A 19,877-nucleotide genomic window follows, 5' to 3' on the forward strand; every position below is an offset into this window, starting at 1 on the left:
TGACACACAATGGGAGCATTTTCTTCTCCTAACCCCAGTATGTATCTCCACCTCCCTTTGGGACATCACACCCTTTTTTCGTAAGGGTAGGTGTTTCCCTTTTCTCCACAAACGTTCAGCACTGCCTTTTCTCCAGACAGAGTAAATAAATGTAGAAAGGGAGTTCTGACACTGTATCAACTAAGTATATTATTATCTTCTGTAGCTACATAAGGACCTGGACTAAACTCGGAAATTGCCTCTTGCAAGTCATTAAGTTTTCAGAAAAATTAAATGTCTACCAAAAGGGAAAAACTAAATTACAGTAGAACCATGTAGTGAAACATTATATTGCTGTTAAAAAGAGTGAAGTAATTCTCTATGAATTGAAAATAAAATATGTTCTTATCATTGTGAAGTAAAATATTTTAAGCTAAGCAAAATTAGGCACAAATGCTGTGGTACAGCTGGTTAAGCCACCACTTGGGACATCTGTATCCCATATTGGAGGGCCAGTTTCAGTCCCAACTACTCCACTTCAGATTCAGCCTCCTGCTAATGCATGCTTGGAGGCAGCAGGTTCAAGTGCTTGGGCTCGGCCATCCATGTGGGTGACCTGGATGGAGTTTCAGGATCATGGCTCTAGTCTGACCCAGTCCTGGTCATTGTGGGCATTTGGAGAGTGACCCAGTGAATGAAAGAATGATTTCTCTCCCTCTCTCTCTCCTGCCCCCGCCATAAATATCTTTCTAGTAGATAAAAATAAATAAATGAACTTTTTTAAAAGAAAATTATACAAGGCCAGCGCTGTGGCTCAATAGGCTAATCCTCCGCCTGTGGCGCCAGCACCCAGGTTCTAGTCCCGTTTGGGGCACTGGATTCTGTCCTGGTTGCTCCTCTTCCAGTCCAGCTTTCTGCTGTGGCCCGGGAGTGCAGTGGAGGATAGCCCGGGTCCTTGGGCCCTGTACGCACATGAGAGACCAGGAGGAAGCACCTGGCTCCTGGTTTCAGATCAGCGCGATGCGCTGGCCGTGGCAGCCATTTAAGGAGTGAACCAACGGAAGAAAGACCTTTATCTCTGTCTCTCTCTCTCTCTCACTGTCTATAACTCTGTCAAATAAATTAAAAAAAAAAAAAAAGGGAAAGTGTGACTCCTCCAATTTAAAAAAAAAGGAAAGAAAACTATGAAAGTAAAATAAGCCAGACCAAAAAAAAAGACAAATATGACATATTTTCTCTTATTTTGGAAGTTATTCTATAAAGAATAAAAAATTGCATAACATATATAAGATATATGTTATTTTTGGCAAAAATATATGCATTTTCTTATTCATAGAAAAAAACTGCTTTTGTTATCTTAATGGCCACAGTGAGTACTTTAAAAACTGTTTTAAAAGTACAAAGACTAGAGAATCTCAGAAAATTTTTATCAAACTATTGGCTTATTTATAAACAAAAATAATAGAAAAATCTTTAGTTTGTTAAAAGGAATTTCTGCTTCTATGTTTGCTATTTTGTTTTATTTTCTCATTTGGAATTGTCCTTTCATATTCTTTGATTATTTATCTGAATATTAAAAATTAATAGGATAGGGGCAGGCACCATGGCACAGTAGGTTAATCCTCTGCCTGTGGTGCTGGCGTCCCATGTAGCCACCAGTTCTAGTACTGGCTTCCCCTCATCCGATCCAGCTCTCTGCTGTGGCCTGGGAAAACAGTGGAGGATGGCCCAAGTGTTTGGGTCCCTGCACCTGTGTGGGAGACCCAGAAGAAGCTCCTGGCTCCTGGCTTCAGATTGGTTGAGGCCATTTGAGGAGTAAACCAACAGAAGAAAGACCTTTCTGTCTGTCTCTCGCTCTCACTGTAACTCTACCTCTCAAATAAATAAATAAATTTTTAAAAAGTTAATAGGATAAAACCTACCCTGGCTTTGATATTCCAAGCTGAGCTAACACACTTGTTATAGCAATGTGTATGGCCTTGGCATTGTCGGTGGCTAAGCCATTGTAGCCGCTCGTTTAACACTCTCCCATTGGATAAGGTTGGGAAATCTCAGTTTGATTGCTGCTGGCAGCTATCTACCACCCCCGGGAACTAGTCTTCAGAGAAAGTAGACGCTGAGGATGCAGGAAGTGTCAGAGAGAAGCTGGGTGTTTGCTGACAGCACCGAGCAGGTGGATAGAACAACTCTGAAACTATTCCATATTCCCAGTTATGGGAGTTAATCAATAAATTCCCCATATTATTTAGTCCAGTTTTTACTTGGTTTTTCTGTTAGTGGCAATGAAAGGTATCCTGTTAATTTTTTTTCTTAATAGGACTGTAGACAATGATTTATACATGATTACTAACACAACTATTTCGTAATAGTCAAAAATATAAATGATTTAAATGCTAAGTGTTAGGGTAATAGGTACAAATGTTGTGCTTCACTGATGTGAAAGAATATTATGTAGCCATTAAAATGGATGTCTCCAAGTAGTTTCTAATTAGCAAAGCTCTTCAAAATCTAGCTCAGATCTCTGAACTCTGTTTAGTTGACGCTTGAGTGTTCTCTGTCCATGGTACATTGTCCATTTGATTTTTTTTGCCTAGTGGGTTTCTTCTGTCTTATCTGCCTCTTAATTCTCCCAGCTTGTCACTCCATCCAATTCACCATTTAAAATACAGCGCTTGCACATGTTTCCAGGAAACTTTCCCAACCCATTTTTTTCATATGCCTTAATGTCAAGCCCCTCCATGATGCACCCACAATAACCAGGTTATAGTTTCTCTAACTGAAGATGCTTTAACTTTATATGTCTTGGGTCACCTTGAGACCACTAGTTGTTTGAGACAAATTGCTTAAATTGCTTATTTCCTGTGCATTTAATTTATTTCTTAAAAGTTTTTTTTAAAAAAAAAAAGATTTATTTATTTGAAAGGCAGAGTTACAGAGAAACAGAGACAGAGGGAGAGACAGAGAGAAAAGTTTTTCATCCACTGGTTCACTCCCTAGATGGCTCCAACAGCCAGAGCTGGGCCAGTCCAAAGCCAGGAGCCAGGAGCTTCTTCCAGGTCTCCCACGCAGGTGCAGGGGCCCAATACTTGGGCCATCTTGTACTGCTTTCCGAGGCCATAGCAGAGAGCTAGATTAGAAGTGTATTAGCCTGGTATCAAACTGGTGCCCATATGAGATGCCAGTACTGCAAGTAGCAATTTTACATGCCACACCACAGCACTGGCCCCTCCCTGTGCATTTTCGAGCCCAGCCAAAGACTTGGCAGAGAATAGATGTCCTATAAATGTTCAAGCTGTATCAATAGATGGTTAGATGAATAAAGAAATGAATATTTGCAATGGATATATCAGGAATATAGGATGTGTAGCTTCTAATTTTAAAAATGGTTTCTGCATTTTGCACAGAACTAGGAAAACATGTGATGAATAATTCTGGAGATATACTACACAGCATAGTGCCTATAGCTAAGAATACTGATTGTATACCTGAAATTTACTAAGGGGAAAGATATTGAGTATTTTTATAAAAATAATAATAATAAACAAGGCAGGATGAAATGTTAGGAGACGATGTAAATGTTGATGACCCTGTTGGTAATGATACTTATCACCAAATTCATCAAAATGCATACATCAAATATATACAGCTTTTTATATGTGATTCTACATATACCTCAATATAGTGGTTTTCACAAATAAATGAAAAGGAAATGAAAATGTCTCTTCTGCTACATAATTCCTAAATATACAAGACATTACCAATGAACTTCTACTGGCTGACTAAATGGTGAGCCTATTTTTTTGATTCTTCCTGAGAGATTATACATTTATTTCCCACTTCCCATTTTTCTCTGGTTTACATGATAATCACTGGTCTGGACAGCTCTTCTGTCTGACTCCCTTAAATGCAAATATTTATTCATTTATCAAATAATTATTGAACATCTATTATTGTATCAGACATTGGGCTGAGGGCTGAGCATAAGCTAGTAACTGTGCAGATCTGGACTCACCCCATGGGGTTAGCAGATTAGGTAGCAAGACAGCCTTTAAATAAATAAAATAACAAGTGATTTTTGTGACTGAACACATCCTCATTTTCCATTGGAGGGAGATGTGTCTCCTTTTATCCTCAAGGGTAAAAATATTGGCTATTTATGGCATAAATTAAGAAGAGACTTTTAAAAAATCATCTGTCTTTTAAATTCCCTTTTTACAATGTTGTTAACCAGAATTCATTAATAAACGTTTATAATTGAGATAGTTGAAGACAAACCCCATACTGTTATTCTCTCATGAAAAATTAAATTGAGTTATTCATTTGATTAATTCTGAAAGCTCTGGTTTAAGGTTACAGGAGTCTGACAGAAAAATTGAAGTCATGATTGATTTACATGACATGCTTTTAATGGAAAATACTGTAAAACATTGCAAAAGCACTCTGACATCTTTAAAGATGACTCCATTGAGAAATGCCAGGTTGGTGGGACAGGGAAAAGGTCTCTGAGCAACCTTCACCTTGCACCCACCCTCTGTGAGGCAGCCTGGTTGGGCAGCTTTCCCTTTGCTAACTGGTACCTCTTGAAATCACAGAGGGCCCATGCCTATCAAACAACCAGCATCGACACTACGCTTTATGAGAGGACTCATAACCCAGCAGGGAGAATGTAAAATAAGATTTGAATCTGCACATTATATATTCTGTTACCACAAGAAAATGCCAGAGGTAAAGGCAGTCATTGTAGCACAGCAGGTTAAGCCACTACTTGGAGCCTACCCACAGACCATACCCAAATGCCAGGTTTGAGTTTTGCTTCCACTTCCAATCCAGCTCCATCTAATGCAGAACCTGGGAGGCAGCAGAAGATGGCTCAAGAACTTGGGCTCTTGCCACCCATGTGGGAGACTTGAATGGAATTCCTGGCTCCTGGCTTGGTCCAGCCCCAAATGATGTGGGCATGTTGGGGATGAACCACCAGTTCCACCCCCTGCCCTATCATTCTGCCTTTCAAACAAGCAAAAATAAATAAACATTAAAAACAAAACAAAACACCTTGTGTTAGTTGCTTTATGAATAGGGGTTATTTTGTTTCATGGATCTGGAGGCGTAAGATCTAGGGCCTCATCTGGGGCTGGCCTCCTCAATGGCAGAGTCCTAAAGCAGCATAGAACATTGTGTCAAGAGGTAGGGAGTATGCATGTCTGTCTGTGTCTGTGTCTGTGTCTGTGCCTCTCTCTCCCTTAAAAAGCCATGAGGACATGGGCCAGCACTGTGACTCAGTAGGTTAATCCTCTGCCTAGCCCAAAGAGATGTGACAATAATTAAAAAGACCTTTCCCTTTTGAAAACTGATGAGGTATAGTTTAAAAGTGTTTGGAGTTGGGCCGGCGCCACTGCTCATTAGGCTAATCCTCCGCCTGCAGCCCTGGCACCCCGGGTTCTAGTCCTGGTCGGGGCTCTGGATTCTGTCCCGGTTGCCCCTCTTCCAGGCCAACTCTCTCTGCTGTGGCCCTGGAGTGCACTGGAGGATGGCCCAGGTCCTTGGGCCCTGTACTGATATGAGAGACCAGGAGGAAGCACCTGGCTCCTGGCTTCGGATCTGCGCCGGCTGCAACACTCCAGCCACAGCGGCCACTTGGGGGGTGAACCAATGGAAAAAGGAAGACCTTTCTCTCTCTCTCTCTCTCTCTCTCTCTCTCTCTCTCTCTAACTCAGCCTGTCAAAAAAAAAAAAAGTGTTTGGGGCTTTCTCCTTTACAATTTTCAAATTTCCAAAACTAATTTAAAAAGAACTTAGGCTGGGGCTGGCGCTGTGGCATAGCAGGTAAAGCTGCCGCCTGCAGTGCCGGCATCCCATATGAGTGCCGGTTGGAGTCCCAGCTGCTCCTCTTCTGATCCAGCTCTCTGCCATGGCCTGGGAAAGCAGTAGAGGATGGCCCCTGCACCCACATGGGAGACCCGGAAGAAGCTCCTGGCTCCTGCCTTCGGATCAGACCAGCTCCAGCTGTTGTGGCCATCTGAGGAGTGAACCAGCGGATGGAAGACCTCTCCCCACCCCCTGTCTCTGCCCCTCTGTAACTATGCCTCTCAAATAAATAAATAAAATCTTAAAAAAAAAAGCTATGAGGATTCAATCCACCCAAAACACCATAATCAGATGAAGCTTCTACCCCCTTAATACTGTTACCCTATGATTTGGGGGATTAATCTTTCGCACAAGTTCAGGAGGGACATCATATTCCAATCACAGAAACATATTAAAGATATAAGTCTAGCAGAATCCCTTTTCTCCATCCCTCCTTGAGGACAGATACTATGTGTTAATCATTTTGTATCCACACAGTCAGCAGAGGAGATGGCATATGGTAGATATCCCTAGAAATGCTGCATGTATGAAATGTTAATGTTGATTGCAGTGAGATTACTGATGAGTGCTGTTTCTCTCTTTGCATTCTTCAGTCTTTTTACAATTTTCTACAGTGATGATGTCCTTGTGCTCTTATTTTCATAAACCGAGTCACTAAAAAAGAAAGGAGGAAGAAATAAGATCCTCTTAGATGAGAAACTTCTTTGTCTTCTTGTATTTCAATGTGCCCTTAATAACTGGTTTTAAAAGGTGACAGATGGCCAGCCAAAATGGAAATAGGTCTTCTTTGGATACTCATCTGTAAGATGTGTAGTTTATCTGATTTTTTCCACCAGGTATCATAATTTTTACTGTAATATCTACCTATGTAAAATCTGAACTCAAGGCAGGTTTAAAATGAAGGAAAGTAGTGAATTTGATGGTTAGGTTGCCCCCAAAACATCTTCCTGCCTCTTACGCTGGTGCCAACGAGGGGCTTGAGTATGGGGGTCATATTTAACTTTTCTGTAATTTTCACTTTAAACAAATTTAAGTAAAATCCACCTGTTTATTCTGAAAATGCAGCTTCAAAACAAATCCCTCCACCCTTTACTAGCAAGTAGCCCTGTGGATATTATTATCCTCATTTTACAGATAAGGATAGATTAAATCAGACACTCAAGGGCGCATTGAGTAAGAGCTTGAGCTTAGAAGGGAACACCTGCCTTTCTTACCGCAAAGTCTCTTCTTTTCCTGTTGTACCCTATTGGCAGACCTTCATAAAACCACAAAATAAGATACAGAAGGACAGGGTTATAATTTATACAATGACTCCTTTATATAGTTTATTAATGAGACAAGCAAAATGATAAACACTTCTGGTATAATTTGTTAAATTTTCTTTATTATGGAACATAAAGGGATTCCCTCAGCCAACTGTAGCTAAAGGAAATATGTCTGTTTATCCCTAGTTTGAGATTTCTTTTGGGTTGATCATTCTATTTTGTTTGTTTTTTTACATTAGCTGATCTTCTGTAGCCCATGTTGTTCCTATCTTAATCATCTCTCTGTTGTTGGCTATTGTCTTATTTTAGGGCTTAAATATTAATTACAGAAAAGAGTTGTTCATTTGTTCATTTTGGGGGACGTATTAATGGTTCTCAACTTAGCTTTAATATTAATCAGCCATATTCTCTTTCTTTAGTTTTGCTATTACCAGCTACTACATAGATCCATGTAATTCTTGAACAGAGAAATATATGTACTACTTTATTTAAGCCATTTTGTGATCACCTGAAAAATGTGTATAATTCATGGCACTTGGAAGGGAAGAGAGTAGTCATCATAATCTGATAGAGGCAGATAGGAGCTGAATTCATTCTTTGTTACTTCCACTATGGTGACCTCAAACCTGAAACGTCCTGCCCTGACCTCAGCAGTTCATTGCGTACTAGCTCAGCCTCAGTTAACAATCAGGGTTCCTAGATAGGAAACTCCATTGCTTCCCCATGCCACTATTCATTGTATATCTCCTAACACATCACTCCCATTAATTTCCTCCTTAGTACCATCTTTTTCATTTTTTTTATTTGAAAAGCATGTATGTGCATGGATGTGCAGGGGAGAGAGAGGGGGAGGGTGGGAGAAGGAGAGAGAAAGAGAGATAGAAAGTGAGAGAGAGAGAGAGAGATCTTTCATCCACTGGCTCATTCCTCAAATGGCCGGAAGAGCTAGGGCTGGGCCAGACCAAAACCAAGAGCCAGAAACTCTCTCTCCAACTTCCCCTCCCCCTCTCCCCTTCTCCCTCCTTCTCCCTCTCCCACATGTCAGTGGTTCAAGTATGTGAGTGATCATCTGCTGCTTCTCAGGCACATTAGCGGGGAGCTGGATGGAACTGGCACTACAAAACGTGTCATAGGCATCCCAAGCATCAGCTTAACCTGTGTGTCACACACCCATCCCAGAGTCATCTTCTCATAGAAGCAATGAAGTAACTTTAGAAGCGTCAGTGTATTTTGGTCAGAAAAAGAACCAGGTATTTCATTTTGAAGACTCTTCTTTATTGGAACACTGTCAGGGCTCAAAGACTGATACCCCAAAGTATGACAGTTTGATATTCTGGACTAAGGAAGCAGCCTGAAGACACTAAAGGTGTCTTTGACCTTCCTCCACCCCTCTGCGTTGCCATTCTCTTTCTCTTCCAAAGAACAAGAAGGGGCTATCTCAACTTCCTCCATCAATGTAAGACCCAGTCTTCCAGAGGAGTAACTTGCAGGAAGAAATACAAGAGTTGACACCTTACCCGGAGCTTAGGCAAACTTTATCCCACGCCATTGCCTGTGCTGTGGGCCCATTACTCTTTTCTAAAAATCATTGATTTCCGTTCTTTCAAGAGCCATCAAGCTGCTACCTCACTCCGTAGCTAGTCAAGCTCCAATCATCTAGCCCGTCCTTAAGTTTCACACTCTAACCTCCATGCACATGTATGCTAATAAATTGGTATGCCTTTTCTCGTGTTAATCTGTTGACAGTCTATTCTCATATTCAAATATTGGAGCTCTAAAGGGGAAAGAGAAGTTTTTTCACGTCTCCAACACATACCTGTAAATGTAAGAGTAATAACCATATAGTGGTACATATGTGGGCTTCAGATCCGCTCTCCTGTGTTTGGACCCTGGCTCTGAAACCAACTAAGCATATTTTAACCAAATAGTATTTTTATGTTTTTGTAACTGTAGGAATAGAGAAGAAAACTTTTTTAATTGCCCCTAAATCTGATTTAGAGTGTTAGGAAAAAAGGATTTTGTTTCATTTTATTTTGTTTATTCTGCATTTTATCCCTTTTCCTAGTTAATGGAAGAAGTGGTGTTTCCTGTTACATGGAAAATTAAAAACTAGATCAAGAAAATGGGAAGTTACATTTTACTTTGATTAATGATTATTTTGAAGATCAAGTTTTTGCTTTTCTTTTCTCCTCACTGGAATCTTGTAGAGTATTATCAAGGTGAAAAAGGGATGTCGGCCAGTGAATTTGAAACACTGACCATTTAATATTGAATATTTATTAAAATGGGTTTTCTTCTCCTGTTTAGTTTTAATTATGTTCTTCCTAAAAACAGACTAATACGGCTATTATATAAGAAACCATGCTATAAATCATCTCTGCAGAAGCAATTTTATTTTTTGCTTTGTGTGAGGTCATTTATTATTTTATTTATGGGTAGGTGAATGTTTTTAATAGCTTTAATGAAGTATAATTTATGTACCCATAAAATTAACCTATTTTAAGTGCACAATTTAATGATTTTTAGTAAATTTACAGAATTGTGCAACCATCAACAAATTGCAATTTTAAAACATTTTCATTGCCTAAGACCTTTTGTACCTATTTTCAGCCACTTCCTGTTCCCATTCTCAGTTCCAGTAGTAATTTTAAGAGGAAAAAATTCTTAAATTTATAATCAAACTGCTGTTATCTATTCTTCATTATATATTAGATCAGCAGACTATGGGACTAAAATAAACAAAACCAAAATTCACCTCAAACCAAGGTAGGTTATAAAGTTCAAAATCTCCTAGATTTTTTTGTTTGTCCAGTTTCCATAACACTGGCACTATTTGGGGCTAAAATATATCAAAAGAAAGATCTAAGAAAAGGTTGGGGGACTGGCGCTATGGTGTAGCAAGTAAAGCCCCAGCCTGCAGTGCCGGCATCCCATATGGGCGCCAGTTTGAGACCTGGCTGCTCCACTTCCAATCCAGCTCTCTGCTATGGCCTAGGAAACCAGTGGAAGATGGCCCAAGTCCTTGGGCCCCTGCACCTGCATTGGAGACCTGGAAGAAACTCCTGGCTCCTAACTTCAGATGAGCACAGCTCTGGCCATTGCAGCTATCCGGGGAGTAAACCATCAGATGGAAGACTTCTCTCTCTCTCTGCCTCTGCCTCTCTGTAACTCTGCCTTTCGAATAAATAAATAAATCTTGAAAGAAAGAAGAGAGAGAGAGAGAGAGAGAGAGAAAGGAAGGAAGGAAGGAAGGAAGGAAGGAAGGAAGGAAGGAAGGAAGGAAGGAAGGAAGGAAGGAAGGAAAGGTGGGGTCATGAGGTTACCTCAGGCTGCTTTTGTTTATCCCTGATTTAAATTCAATGAAAATGGATTTAAAATATGTTTCAGCACAATTGAAGTGTACATGGTTTCATTTCATCTGTTTGAAATACTGTGTGTGTGTGTGTGTAAGAGACAGAGACAGAGAGACACACAAAGAGAGACTGGATCTTCCATTCCCAGGTTTACTCCTCAAATGGCCACAAAGCCAGATCTGGACCATGCCAAAGACAGAAGCCGGGAGCTCCATCCTGGTCTTCCACATGGGCAGCAGGGGCCCAGATACTTAGGACATCTTCTGCCTTCCCAGGTGCATTAGCAGGAAGCTGGCTCAGAAGCAGAGTATCTAGGACTCAGATAGATGCTCTGACATGGAATGACTGTGTCACGAGTGGTGGCTTAACCAACTGCATCACAATGCCAGCCTCATTTATAGTGTTTTTTTTTTTATTTTTAAAATTTGTTTTTTGACAGGCAGAGTGGACAGTGAGAGAGAGAGACAGAAAGGTCTTCCTTTGCTGTTGGTTCACCCTCCAATGGCCGCCGCGGCCAGCACGCTGCAGCCTGCACACCATGCTGATCCAATGGCAGGAGCCAGGTACTTACTTCTCCTGGTCTCCCATGGGGTGCAGGGCCCAAGCACTTGGGCCATCCTCCACTGCACTCCCAGGCCACAGCAGAGAGCTGGCCTGGAAGAGGGGCAACCGGGACAGAATCCGGTGTCCCAACCAGGACTAGAACCCGGTGAGCCAGCACCGCAAGGAGGAAGATTAGCCTAGTGAGCTGCGGCGCCGGCTTATAGTGTTTTAAAAAGACTTAAATTCACTTTTTAAAAAGACTTATTTATTGGAAAGCTAGAGTGATAAAGGGAGAGGGAGGGACAGAGAAGAGACAGAGCTTTCATCTGCTGATTCATTCCCTAACTGTTCACAACAGAAGCCAGGAGCCAGGAGCTCCATTCAGGTTTTGCACATAGGGAGCAGGAACCTAAGTCCTTGGGGTATCATCACCTGTTGCCTTCCAAGTGCATTAGCAGGAAGCTGGATTGGAAGTGGAATCGCTGGGACTTGAACTGTCACTCAGATATGGGATGCAGGCATTGCAAGCAGTGGCTTAACTTGTTGTATCACAATACCTATGCAAATTCACTTAAATATTTTTTAAAACTCATTAATAATTGATAATTATTTATAGATTTATATTCTCAATATATTTTTCTCTATATCTTTTGAATTTTCACAAATAATATACATTTACTTCAGGTAAGATTTTATATTTTGAAGCAAAATGATCTCAATCTAAAGTCATTGAGGGCATAGATAATTTTTTACATAATTATGCACACCACAGGTATTTAAAATAAAAAAGTAGGATATACTTGTATTCAGTGAAGATACTTAATTTATCAGCTTTGTTGGTCACAAAGAAGGGGTTACTCCTTAGTAGCTGCAGCTACTTCTAAGTTATTAATTAACTCACTTGGAAGAAGTAATGAAAACATAAAGAATGGGTTATAGGCCTTGTACCAGGAACTATCTCACGTAGCCTCCACCTGTGCACAGGTGCTCTGAATGACTCCATCACATAGTAAAATTGTTCTTTCATGGAAATAAGTATTATCATTTCACTCTGTACATTGATACATTAATATATAATGTACAATGAAGTGTCTGTATTATAGAGACAACCCTGCCATGACAGAATTAAAGGCATTTTTTAGTGGGAAGAGATCTGGATTGTAGGATATATAGCATTAGAAAAGTACTTTATCCTTCTTTAATTGATTAGAATGTAAACATTCCAGAAGACAGATTCCAGAAGTTTGTTTTAGGTTCATGATGTATTGAAATATCGTAGAATTGGGTCATGAGATGACAACAGAAATTGGATATCTAAAGGATGGAGGTTTATGCCAATTTAGTGGTAGAAGGCCTCAAAAACGATGAGCATTTCAATTCAGTTTTTTTCCATTTCAAATCTACAAGTATTTACTGCATGGAAACCACTGTGCCAGAGCCATAGACAACATGTTAGGTCATATAAGTAACATAATAATGGTCAGGAAAATATCATTGTCATGTGTAAAATAGTCACAATATTGTCTGCATATCTTAGGGGCCCAAACTGAAAACTGTACCTGTTTTCTCACTAGACAGAACAACCAAATCCTCAGTTGTTGAGGCTCCAAGGCAATGCTAAAAATAACACAAACAGCTCTAAATTTCCGTATGTGACCTTGAAGCTCTGCAAGGTAATATTTTTACAGTTTTTCAAATTGTGCCAAGTATGATCAAATGAATCACTAAGTTCTAATGCAACTTTGGAATGATCCATACTTAGAGGAATTTCTAGATTGGTGATGGCTCCTCTCTCATATGAGTAAAGTTGCCAGACAACACTGATGTTGTATAGAAGCTCTGAGTTCAGAACCACAGGGAGGAGAGAAGCTGGTGAGGAGTAATTAAGCTGATTCTGAAGTGGGGTTCAGAGGCAACAGGAAGATATGTTTTCACCTGATCATTTCTGCCACCTCGCCAATGGTTTCTTTTATTTTTTTTATTTTTATTTTTATTTTTTGACAGGCAGAGTGGACAGTGAGAGAGAGAGAGAGAAAGGTCTTCCTTTTGCCATTGGTTCACCCTCCAATGGCCGCCGCGGCCGGCGCACCTCGGTGATCGGATGGCAGGAGCCAGGTGCTTATCCTGGTCTCCCATGGGGTGCAGGGGCCCAAACACTTGGGCCATCCTCCACTGCACTCCCTGGCCACAGCAGAGAGCTGGCCTGGAAGAGGGGTAACCGGGACAGAATCCGGCGCCCCGACCGGGACTAGAACGTGGTGTGCCGGCGCCGCGAAGTGGAGGATTAGCCTAGTGAGCCATGGCACTGGCCGCCAATGGTTTCTAAGTCACTCAGCTTTATCCTAGAAGATCTACCTACTAGTGAAAAGCATGTTTATTAAGCACCCCCTTTTTTTTTAAGATAGGTTTATTTATCATAATCTACTTGAAAGGCAGAGAGAGAGAGAGAGAGAGAGAGAGAGAGAGAGAGAGAGATCTTCCATCTTCTGATTCACATCCCAGAAGGCCTCAAAAACTGGGTCTGGGCCAAGCAGAAGGCAGGAGCCAGGAACTCCATATGCATAGTACTTTAGCCGTCATTTCAAGCATTTTCTTTCTTTCTTTCTTTCTTTCTTTCTTTCTTTCTTTCTTTCTTTCTTTCTTTCTTTCTTTCTTTCTCTCTCTCTCTTTCTTTCTCTTTCTTTCTTTCTTTCTTTCTTTCTTTCTTTCTTTCTTTCTTTCTTTCTTTCTTTCTTTCTTTCTTTCTTTCTTTCTTTCTAAGGGAAAGGATTTATTGGGGGGGAACCCAACAGACCGGAGGGAAGGGGCGAAGAAGGAAAAGAGGGAGAGGGAGAGTGTAAGAGAGAGATCCAGAGAGAGAGATCAAGAGACAGAGAGAGAGACAGAGATCAGGAGATGAAGAAAAAAGAGAGAAGCACTCTCTTTAAACAAGTACAAGTAACTGGATGATTGTTACAGTGCTGTAAGTTAAGCTGCAGCTTGGGATGTCCATGTCCCATATCAGCCTGCCTGGAGTCAGTTCGTACCTCCACTTCTGATCTAGCGTCTTGCTAATGAGCCCTGGTGGCAGCAGACAATGACTCAAGTACTTGAGTTCCTGCCATCCAGGTGGGAAACCCAGAAGGTTCCTGGTTCCTAGCTTCAGCCTGGCATAGCCCTAGCTGTTGTAGGCTTCTGGGGATTGAAAGGGTGGATTGAAGATCTCTTTCTCTCTCTGTCTCTCCCTCTCTGTCTTTCTTCCTTTCAAGTAAATAATAATAAATAAATGAAACTTGGAAAAATACAAATAACTTTCTAGAGACAAAGAAGTCTAATAGCTGTTCACAATTTAGTAAGCATGAATTTTAAAATATTTAATGTAATTGCTTTCCTCCTATTAGCAAAGTGACTATATTGTAAGAATGTTAATTTTACTTATAATAGTAGTTATTTAAAAAATGAGAGTGTGTGGCTATATATATATATCTTTAAAATTTTAAAAGATTTGTTGTACACATGATCTAGTTTGACAGTCCTAAATGGCATTTGATATTTAGGACATTATTGGTTGTCTACAAAGCATTCCCTTGCTTCTTTCTTGCATGTAAAACCCTCATTTGGAGTAGTTCCCCACACTTCCATATGAATTAAGGTTAGAGCAAGACAAATCTAAACCCATCACAGCTTATCATTTTCCTCACTAATGATTAGTTTGGAGGGCATGTGTAACTAATTTCTGGCCAGTAAAATATGAGGGACATCTATTTAAGGACTTCCAGAGAAGGTTAAAGTAAGGAAAAAATTTTTAAAAAGATGCACAGAAAGAAATAAGTTGTTATTCTTCCATGAGATTTGTTATACAGGGTGTCTTCAAAAAGGGGGCTGGGAAGGCAGAGGCATTTTGCACACCAGTTAAGACACCACTTGGGAAACCCACATCCCATATCAGAATTCCTGGACTTGGGTTCCTGCCCTGCTCCCACTCCTAGCTTCCTGCTAACATGCACCTTGGGAGGCAGCAGGTGATGGCTCAAGTAGTTGGTTCCTGCCATCCACAGGGGAAACCTCAACTGAACTCCTGACCCCTGTCTTCAGCATAACCCAACTTAGCTGCTGTGGAAATTTGGAAAGTGAACTAGTAGATGGGAGATTTCTTTCTCTCTGCTTTTCAAATAAGTAATAAAAATGAAAGTTCATGGAAATAGTTTATGAAAAAACTATAAATAGATTTCAAGCATTTTTTGTGCCAAAGTAAACTCCTGCTAACTTGTAATATCATGTCTGAACAGTACCTACTTAGAGGCATTAAGAATATCAGATTGAAAAGAGCAATTAGCAGAGCTAAGTGAATTCTGCTAAAATTGAAGCCACAACAAACATCAAATCATAGTGAAGCCTGAGGGGAAGTGGGGTGAAGTCATTGATGACTTATGGGAAGTAGCTGGGCTTAATGCTCCAAAGAAATCACTGATTTACAAATAGCCAACTCGTTTTAAGAAGGGAAGAGACAATGTTGAAGAAGAAGCTACAGTACAGATCATCTGTATTAATTTACAAGGAAAACATTATATTGTTTTTTCCCTTTTTGAAGAGAATTGGTGGTTAACGGCGCAAACAATAGCCCAACCATGGACATCTCCATTAGCTAAGCTTACACAATTCTGACCGAAAAATTAAAATGGGACAAACTTTCAGCTTGATGGCACCAAAAGTGGTGTGCCCAGATCAGCTACAACCAGAGCAGAGCTTCTCATGAAATTTTCAACATGTAGGATCAGCATCCTAAAGTGTTTCATTGAAGAATTTGAGCAGGAGTTGAAACATGGCTTTACCAATATACCTCTGAAGACAAAACGCAATCAAAACAATGGCTTCCAAGAAGTGGAAGTGGTCCACTAGAAGCACAGGCAGCTGGATCATGAGCAAAGTTCGTGGCAACAGTTTTGGGGATGTCACCGCATTTTGCTCCTAAATATCTGGAAGGCTAACCAATGATGACTTCTGCTTATTATGAGAGTGTTTGGAGAAAACCAAAGTTCTAGCAGAAAATTACCCAGGAAAACTTCACCAGAGTCCTTCTCAGTCACAACAATGCTTCTGCTCATTGCTCTCATCAAACAAAGGCAAGTTTGCAAAAATTTTGATGGGAGATCACTGGGCATCCACTTTACTGTGCTGATTTGATTCCTTCTGACTGATTTTTGATTTTTAATCTGAAAAAAGCCTTTAAAAACCACTAATTTTTCTTCAATTAATCATGTACAAAAGACTGTATCACTCAAGTTAAAGTCCCAGGATGAATATTTCCTTAGGAGTCTACAAAATAGCTAGTATTATTGCTTTCAAAGTATCGTAAATTTGATAGAGTTTGTGTTGAGCAATAAAGTTGGTATTTTTAATTTTAACTCCATTTTCCCATGGGAAGTTTGAAATCTCTTACCACCAAAAGTTTGCACTTGAAGCCATACTTCAGCAGGGAATAAAGCCAGAACTGTGGAAGTCGCCTAAAATCCATGAAGTTGGAAAGTAATCATGCTGAAAATGGCTGACAGAAATACTGAAGCTAGTCGGACAATTAATCATATTATTTAGCCACTAACTTAAATATTTTACAAGCTGTCCATCTTCTTGTTATATAAATTAATACATCTGCCTTATTGCCTATGAAAGCTAGGTCAGAATTTAGGTGACTGCTAACTGAAATCATGACTCATGTGAAATGGTTAGGTCCCTTATTTAGAACTATTGAGACTGTGGCTTTAGGGTTAAGGAACTTGGACAAACCACATGATAAACTTACCATGGTAAGATATGTGATATAATTTCATGGGCTATTTGTCTTCCACTTACTATCAGTTTTGTTGACCAGAAATAATCACTTGAGAGTTTGGACGTTTTGGGAAACCAGAATGTTGTAGTGAAAGGCTTAGAGCACAAGAAAACATACTAGGAGACTGAAGCACAGAAAAGTAGCAAAGTGCTACACTCACAGCTGGCTTATTTGGGAATTCTGCCTGCGGCTGACCTGACACTCAGGAGCAAATTGAAACTCTCTCCTCTTTTTCCCCATCTCACATGCACTTCTTTTTTTATTTTTTTATTTTTTTATAGTTTAATGTATTTTAATAGCAAACTTACAGGAACAGCACAGAAGACAGACAACATTAAAAACATGTACTTGCATGTAGGACAACTCAGAAAAGTATAGTGAATGGATGGAATCTACTGTATGATAAAAATGCTACAAACACCATTTACTTGCCGTCAATAAAAAATTTACTTGTTTTGAAAAAATCCAAATGCTGGCATTGTCCAGAAAAATTTAACAGGTTTATTTATAATTGTTATAAAGTTGAACTGCTGAAACTTGTACACTGAAACATTTTGACTTGCATTAATGCTTTACATCCCCGCATTTACATTAAAAATCCACACACAAATGAAAATGGAAAAACTGCCAATACTTGATTGCTGTCCCCTATTTTCCACTCGCAATCATATACTTAGGTACCTTTTGACCCATGGGAAAAAATATCTAATGTTCAGAACTACCAATAACAGGAAGAAGAGAAAAAAAATTTTTTTGAGAATGAAATGTTTACTGTCATAGTGGATTCTTAAGCATGTTTTCCACGTATGCGGCGTGCTAGCTGGATGTCTTTTGGCATAATTGTTACACGTTTGGCATGGATAGCACACAGGTTGGTGTCTTCAAAAAGGCCAACCAGATAGGCCTCACTTGCCTCCTGCAAAGCACCAATAGCTGCGCTCTGGAAGCGCAAATCTGTTTTGAAGTCCTGAGCGATTTCTCGCACCAGACGCTGGAAGGGGAGTTTGCGAATCAGAAGCTCAGTGGACTTCTGATAACGTCTGATTTCACGAAGTGCCACGGTACTGGGCCTGTAACGATGAGGTTTCTTCACCCCTCCAGTAGAGGGCGCACTCTTGCGAGCGGCTTTTGTAGCCAGTTGCTTCCTGGGTGCTTTACCACCAGTCGATTTGCGGGCAGTCTGCTTTGTAGGAGCCATGGTACAAAGACCTCCTTACTTAACCCCCCTTCTCCTTCGGCTGGAGCTCGGCGAGCGAGAGGCGGCACTGGCGTTAGAGAGCCGCCGGCACGGCGGCGGCTGCGAACACTCACATGCACTTCTATTCCCAGAACCATAAACACTGGTGAATAGTGTTGATAATTCAGCTATAATCTGTTTCTTTTTTAAAAAAGATTTATTTATTTGAAAAGCATAGTTACAGAAAGGCAGAGGCAGAGGGAGATAGAGAAAAGACTTCCATCTGCTGATTCACTCCCTGCATGGCTGCAACTGCCAGAGCTGGGCCTATCTGAAGCCAAGAGCTTCTGCCGGGTCTTCTACATGGGTTCAGGGGCCCAAGGACTTGGGCCATCTTCTACTGCTTTCCCAGGCCACAGAAGATTGTAAGAGGAACAGCTGGGACGTGAACAGGTGCCCATTTGGGATGCCAGCACTGCAGACCTGGGCTTTAACTCACTGCGCCACAGCGCTGGCCCCTATAATCTGTTTACTAGAGCCAAGTTCAGCCAGTCAAATTAGATGAAATTCCTTGGTAATAGTGAAAATAACCCAATTAAAATAAAGGAAAAAGATAAATTTATGGAAGAGTGAATGGAGAACCTCACAGAATGAAAGTACAGAAAGCACCGACTAACTGTACAAGAGTTTAGAGTCAGCAGTTAGACATCTGGCAGGAACTTACTTGTGCCATCACACAGGAGTCTCTGAGACACCATCAGCTCTCTTCAGTAACTGCTCTGTTTCTCTGTGCAAGCCAGCTTTTCTCTGCTTCTCATGCAGTGGTCAAAATGTCCATTGTCCTTTGTCCCACCAATTTAACAAAACCTTTCATAAATAGACTCTCTTGTCATGGACCCATTCTCGTATTTCAATCTTTAATCTTGAATTCCTAAGAGAGAGAGAATAGATTGGAGCAAACTGAGCCTTTAGATTGGTTCCAGTCTAACCAGCTATCTTCTACCTCTGTTCGCTTAACTGTTGCCACAGGATGATGGCCACTTTGAAATATCATGGCTTCTCTATGATAGAGGAAAGTTCTCAAAGAAGACACTGTGACTAGCAAGTTAACCATAAATGAAGTCTGACCAATACTTAGTGTATTTTGTTTCTTAATGAATTTAAAGTTTCTAATAGCCAACTTGTAAATAAAACTTCAAATGTAATTGGGCCATAAGTAGGAAATTTCTTTGTAATATGAAGGAGAGAAAAGTAACCAATTCTTCCTGATGACAATGATTATTTACTATAAATAGCAAAAACAAGTGACAAAGATATCAGTCATGTCACTATTTTTTTTAATGTACACGTTGCAGTGTAATTTAGAATTATTTACTTAGATATACATTTTTACATGAGAAGTACATTAAAAACAAAGTTTTCTTACAGAGATTATTTTATTTCATTCAAGTAACAGCAATATGATGTCAGAACAATACAGGTAGTGCTAAATGTTTTCAGATAAGTGATAAACAATACCATAAAGGCTTTAGAAGGCTTTAGAAAATACCACATATATTTTGATGTGGTGAAAATGAGTAACACAAAAACTAGATCATACTATAAATGACACCAAATACACAAGATGTATAATTTAAGTCAGTTTAAGAAAGGCTTATATGTAAAATAATAAATTGAAATAAGGTGTTAATGAAGATTACAGAAACACAGGTATAAAAACTGTTAAGAATTGTATAGGTCATAAATTTTAACAATTAGATTTTTGCAAGCTGAAAATCTTGTTCTATATATGTCAACACTGGTATGAATTTTGTTCATCAAAAAATGTTTTTCAAGCATCACAAATTTTAGTTGCACAATGACTAGAATAATAAATTCACATGATAT

General features: G+C 39.9%; 1 protein-coding gene across 1 annotated transcript; it reads right to left on the reverse strand.

Annotated features, from left to right (window-relative positions):
- Positions 1-17,067: 17,067 nt before the first annotated feature.
- Positions 17,068-18,114, reverse strand: LOC138848813 (histone H3.3A). The gene has a single exon (XM_070069697.2). The coding sequence runs from the start codon at positions 18,009-18,011 to the stop codon at positions 17,601-17,603; it is 411 nt and encodes a 136-aa protein (XP_069925798.1). The 5' UTR covers positions 18,012-18,114; the 3' UTR covers positions 17,068-17,600.
- Between the last annotated feature and the right edge of the window lie 1,763 nt (positions 18,115-19,877).

The sequence above is a fragment of the Oryctolagus cuniculus genome, chromosome 2 (assembly GCF_051225735.1).
Source record: "Oryctolagus cuniculus isolate XC-2025 breed Fujian yellow rabbit chromosome 2, ASM5122573v1, whole genome shotgun sequence".
Taxonomy (NCBI): domain Eukaryota; kingdom Metazoa; phylum Chordata; class Mammalia; order Lagomorpha; family Leporidae; genus Oryctolagus; species Oryctolagus cuniculus.

What these genes read in the sequence shown, in the direction of transcription:
- LOC138848813 (XM_070069697.2), bottom strand. Translation starts at nt 18,011, where the DNA reads ATGGCTCCTACAAAGCAGACTGCCCGCAAATCGACTGGTGGTAAAGCA.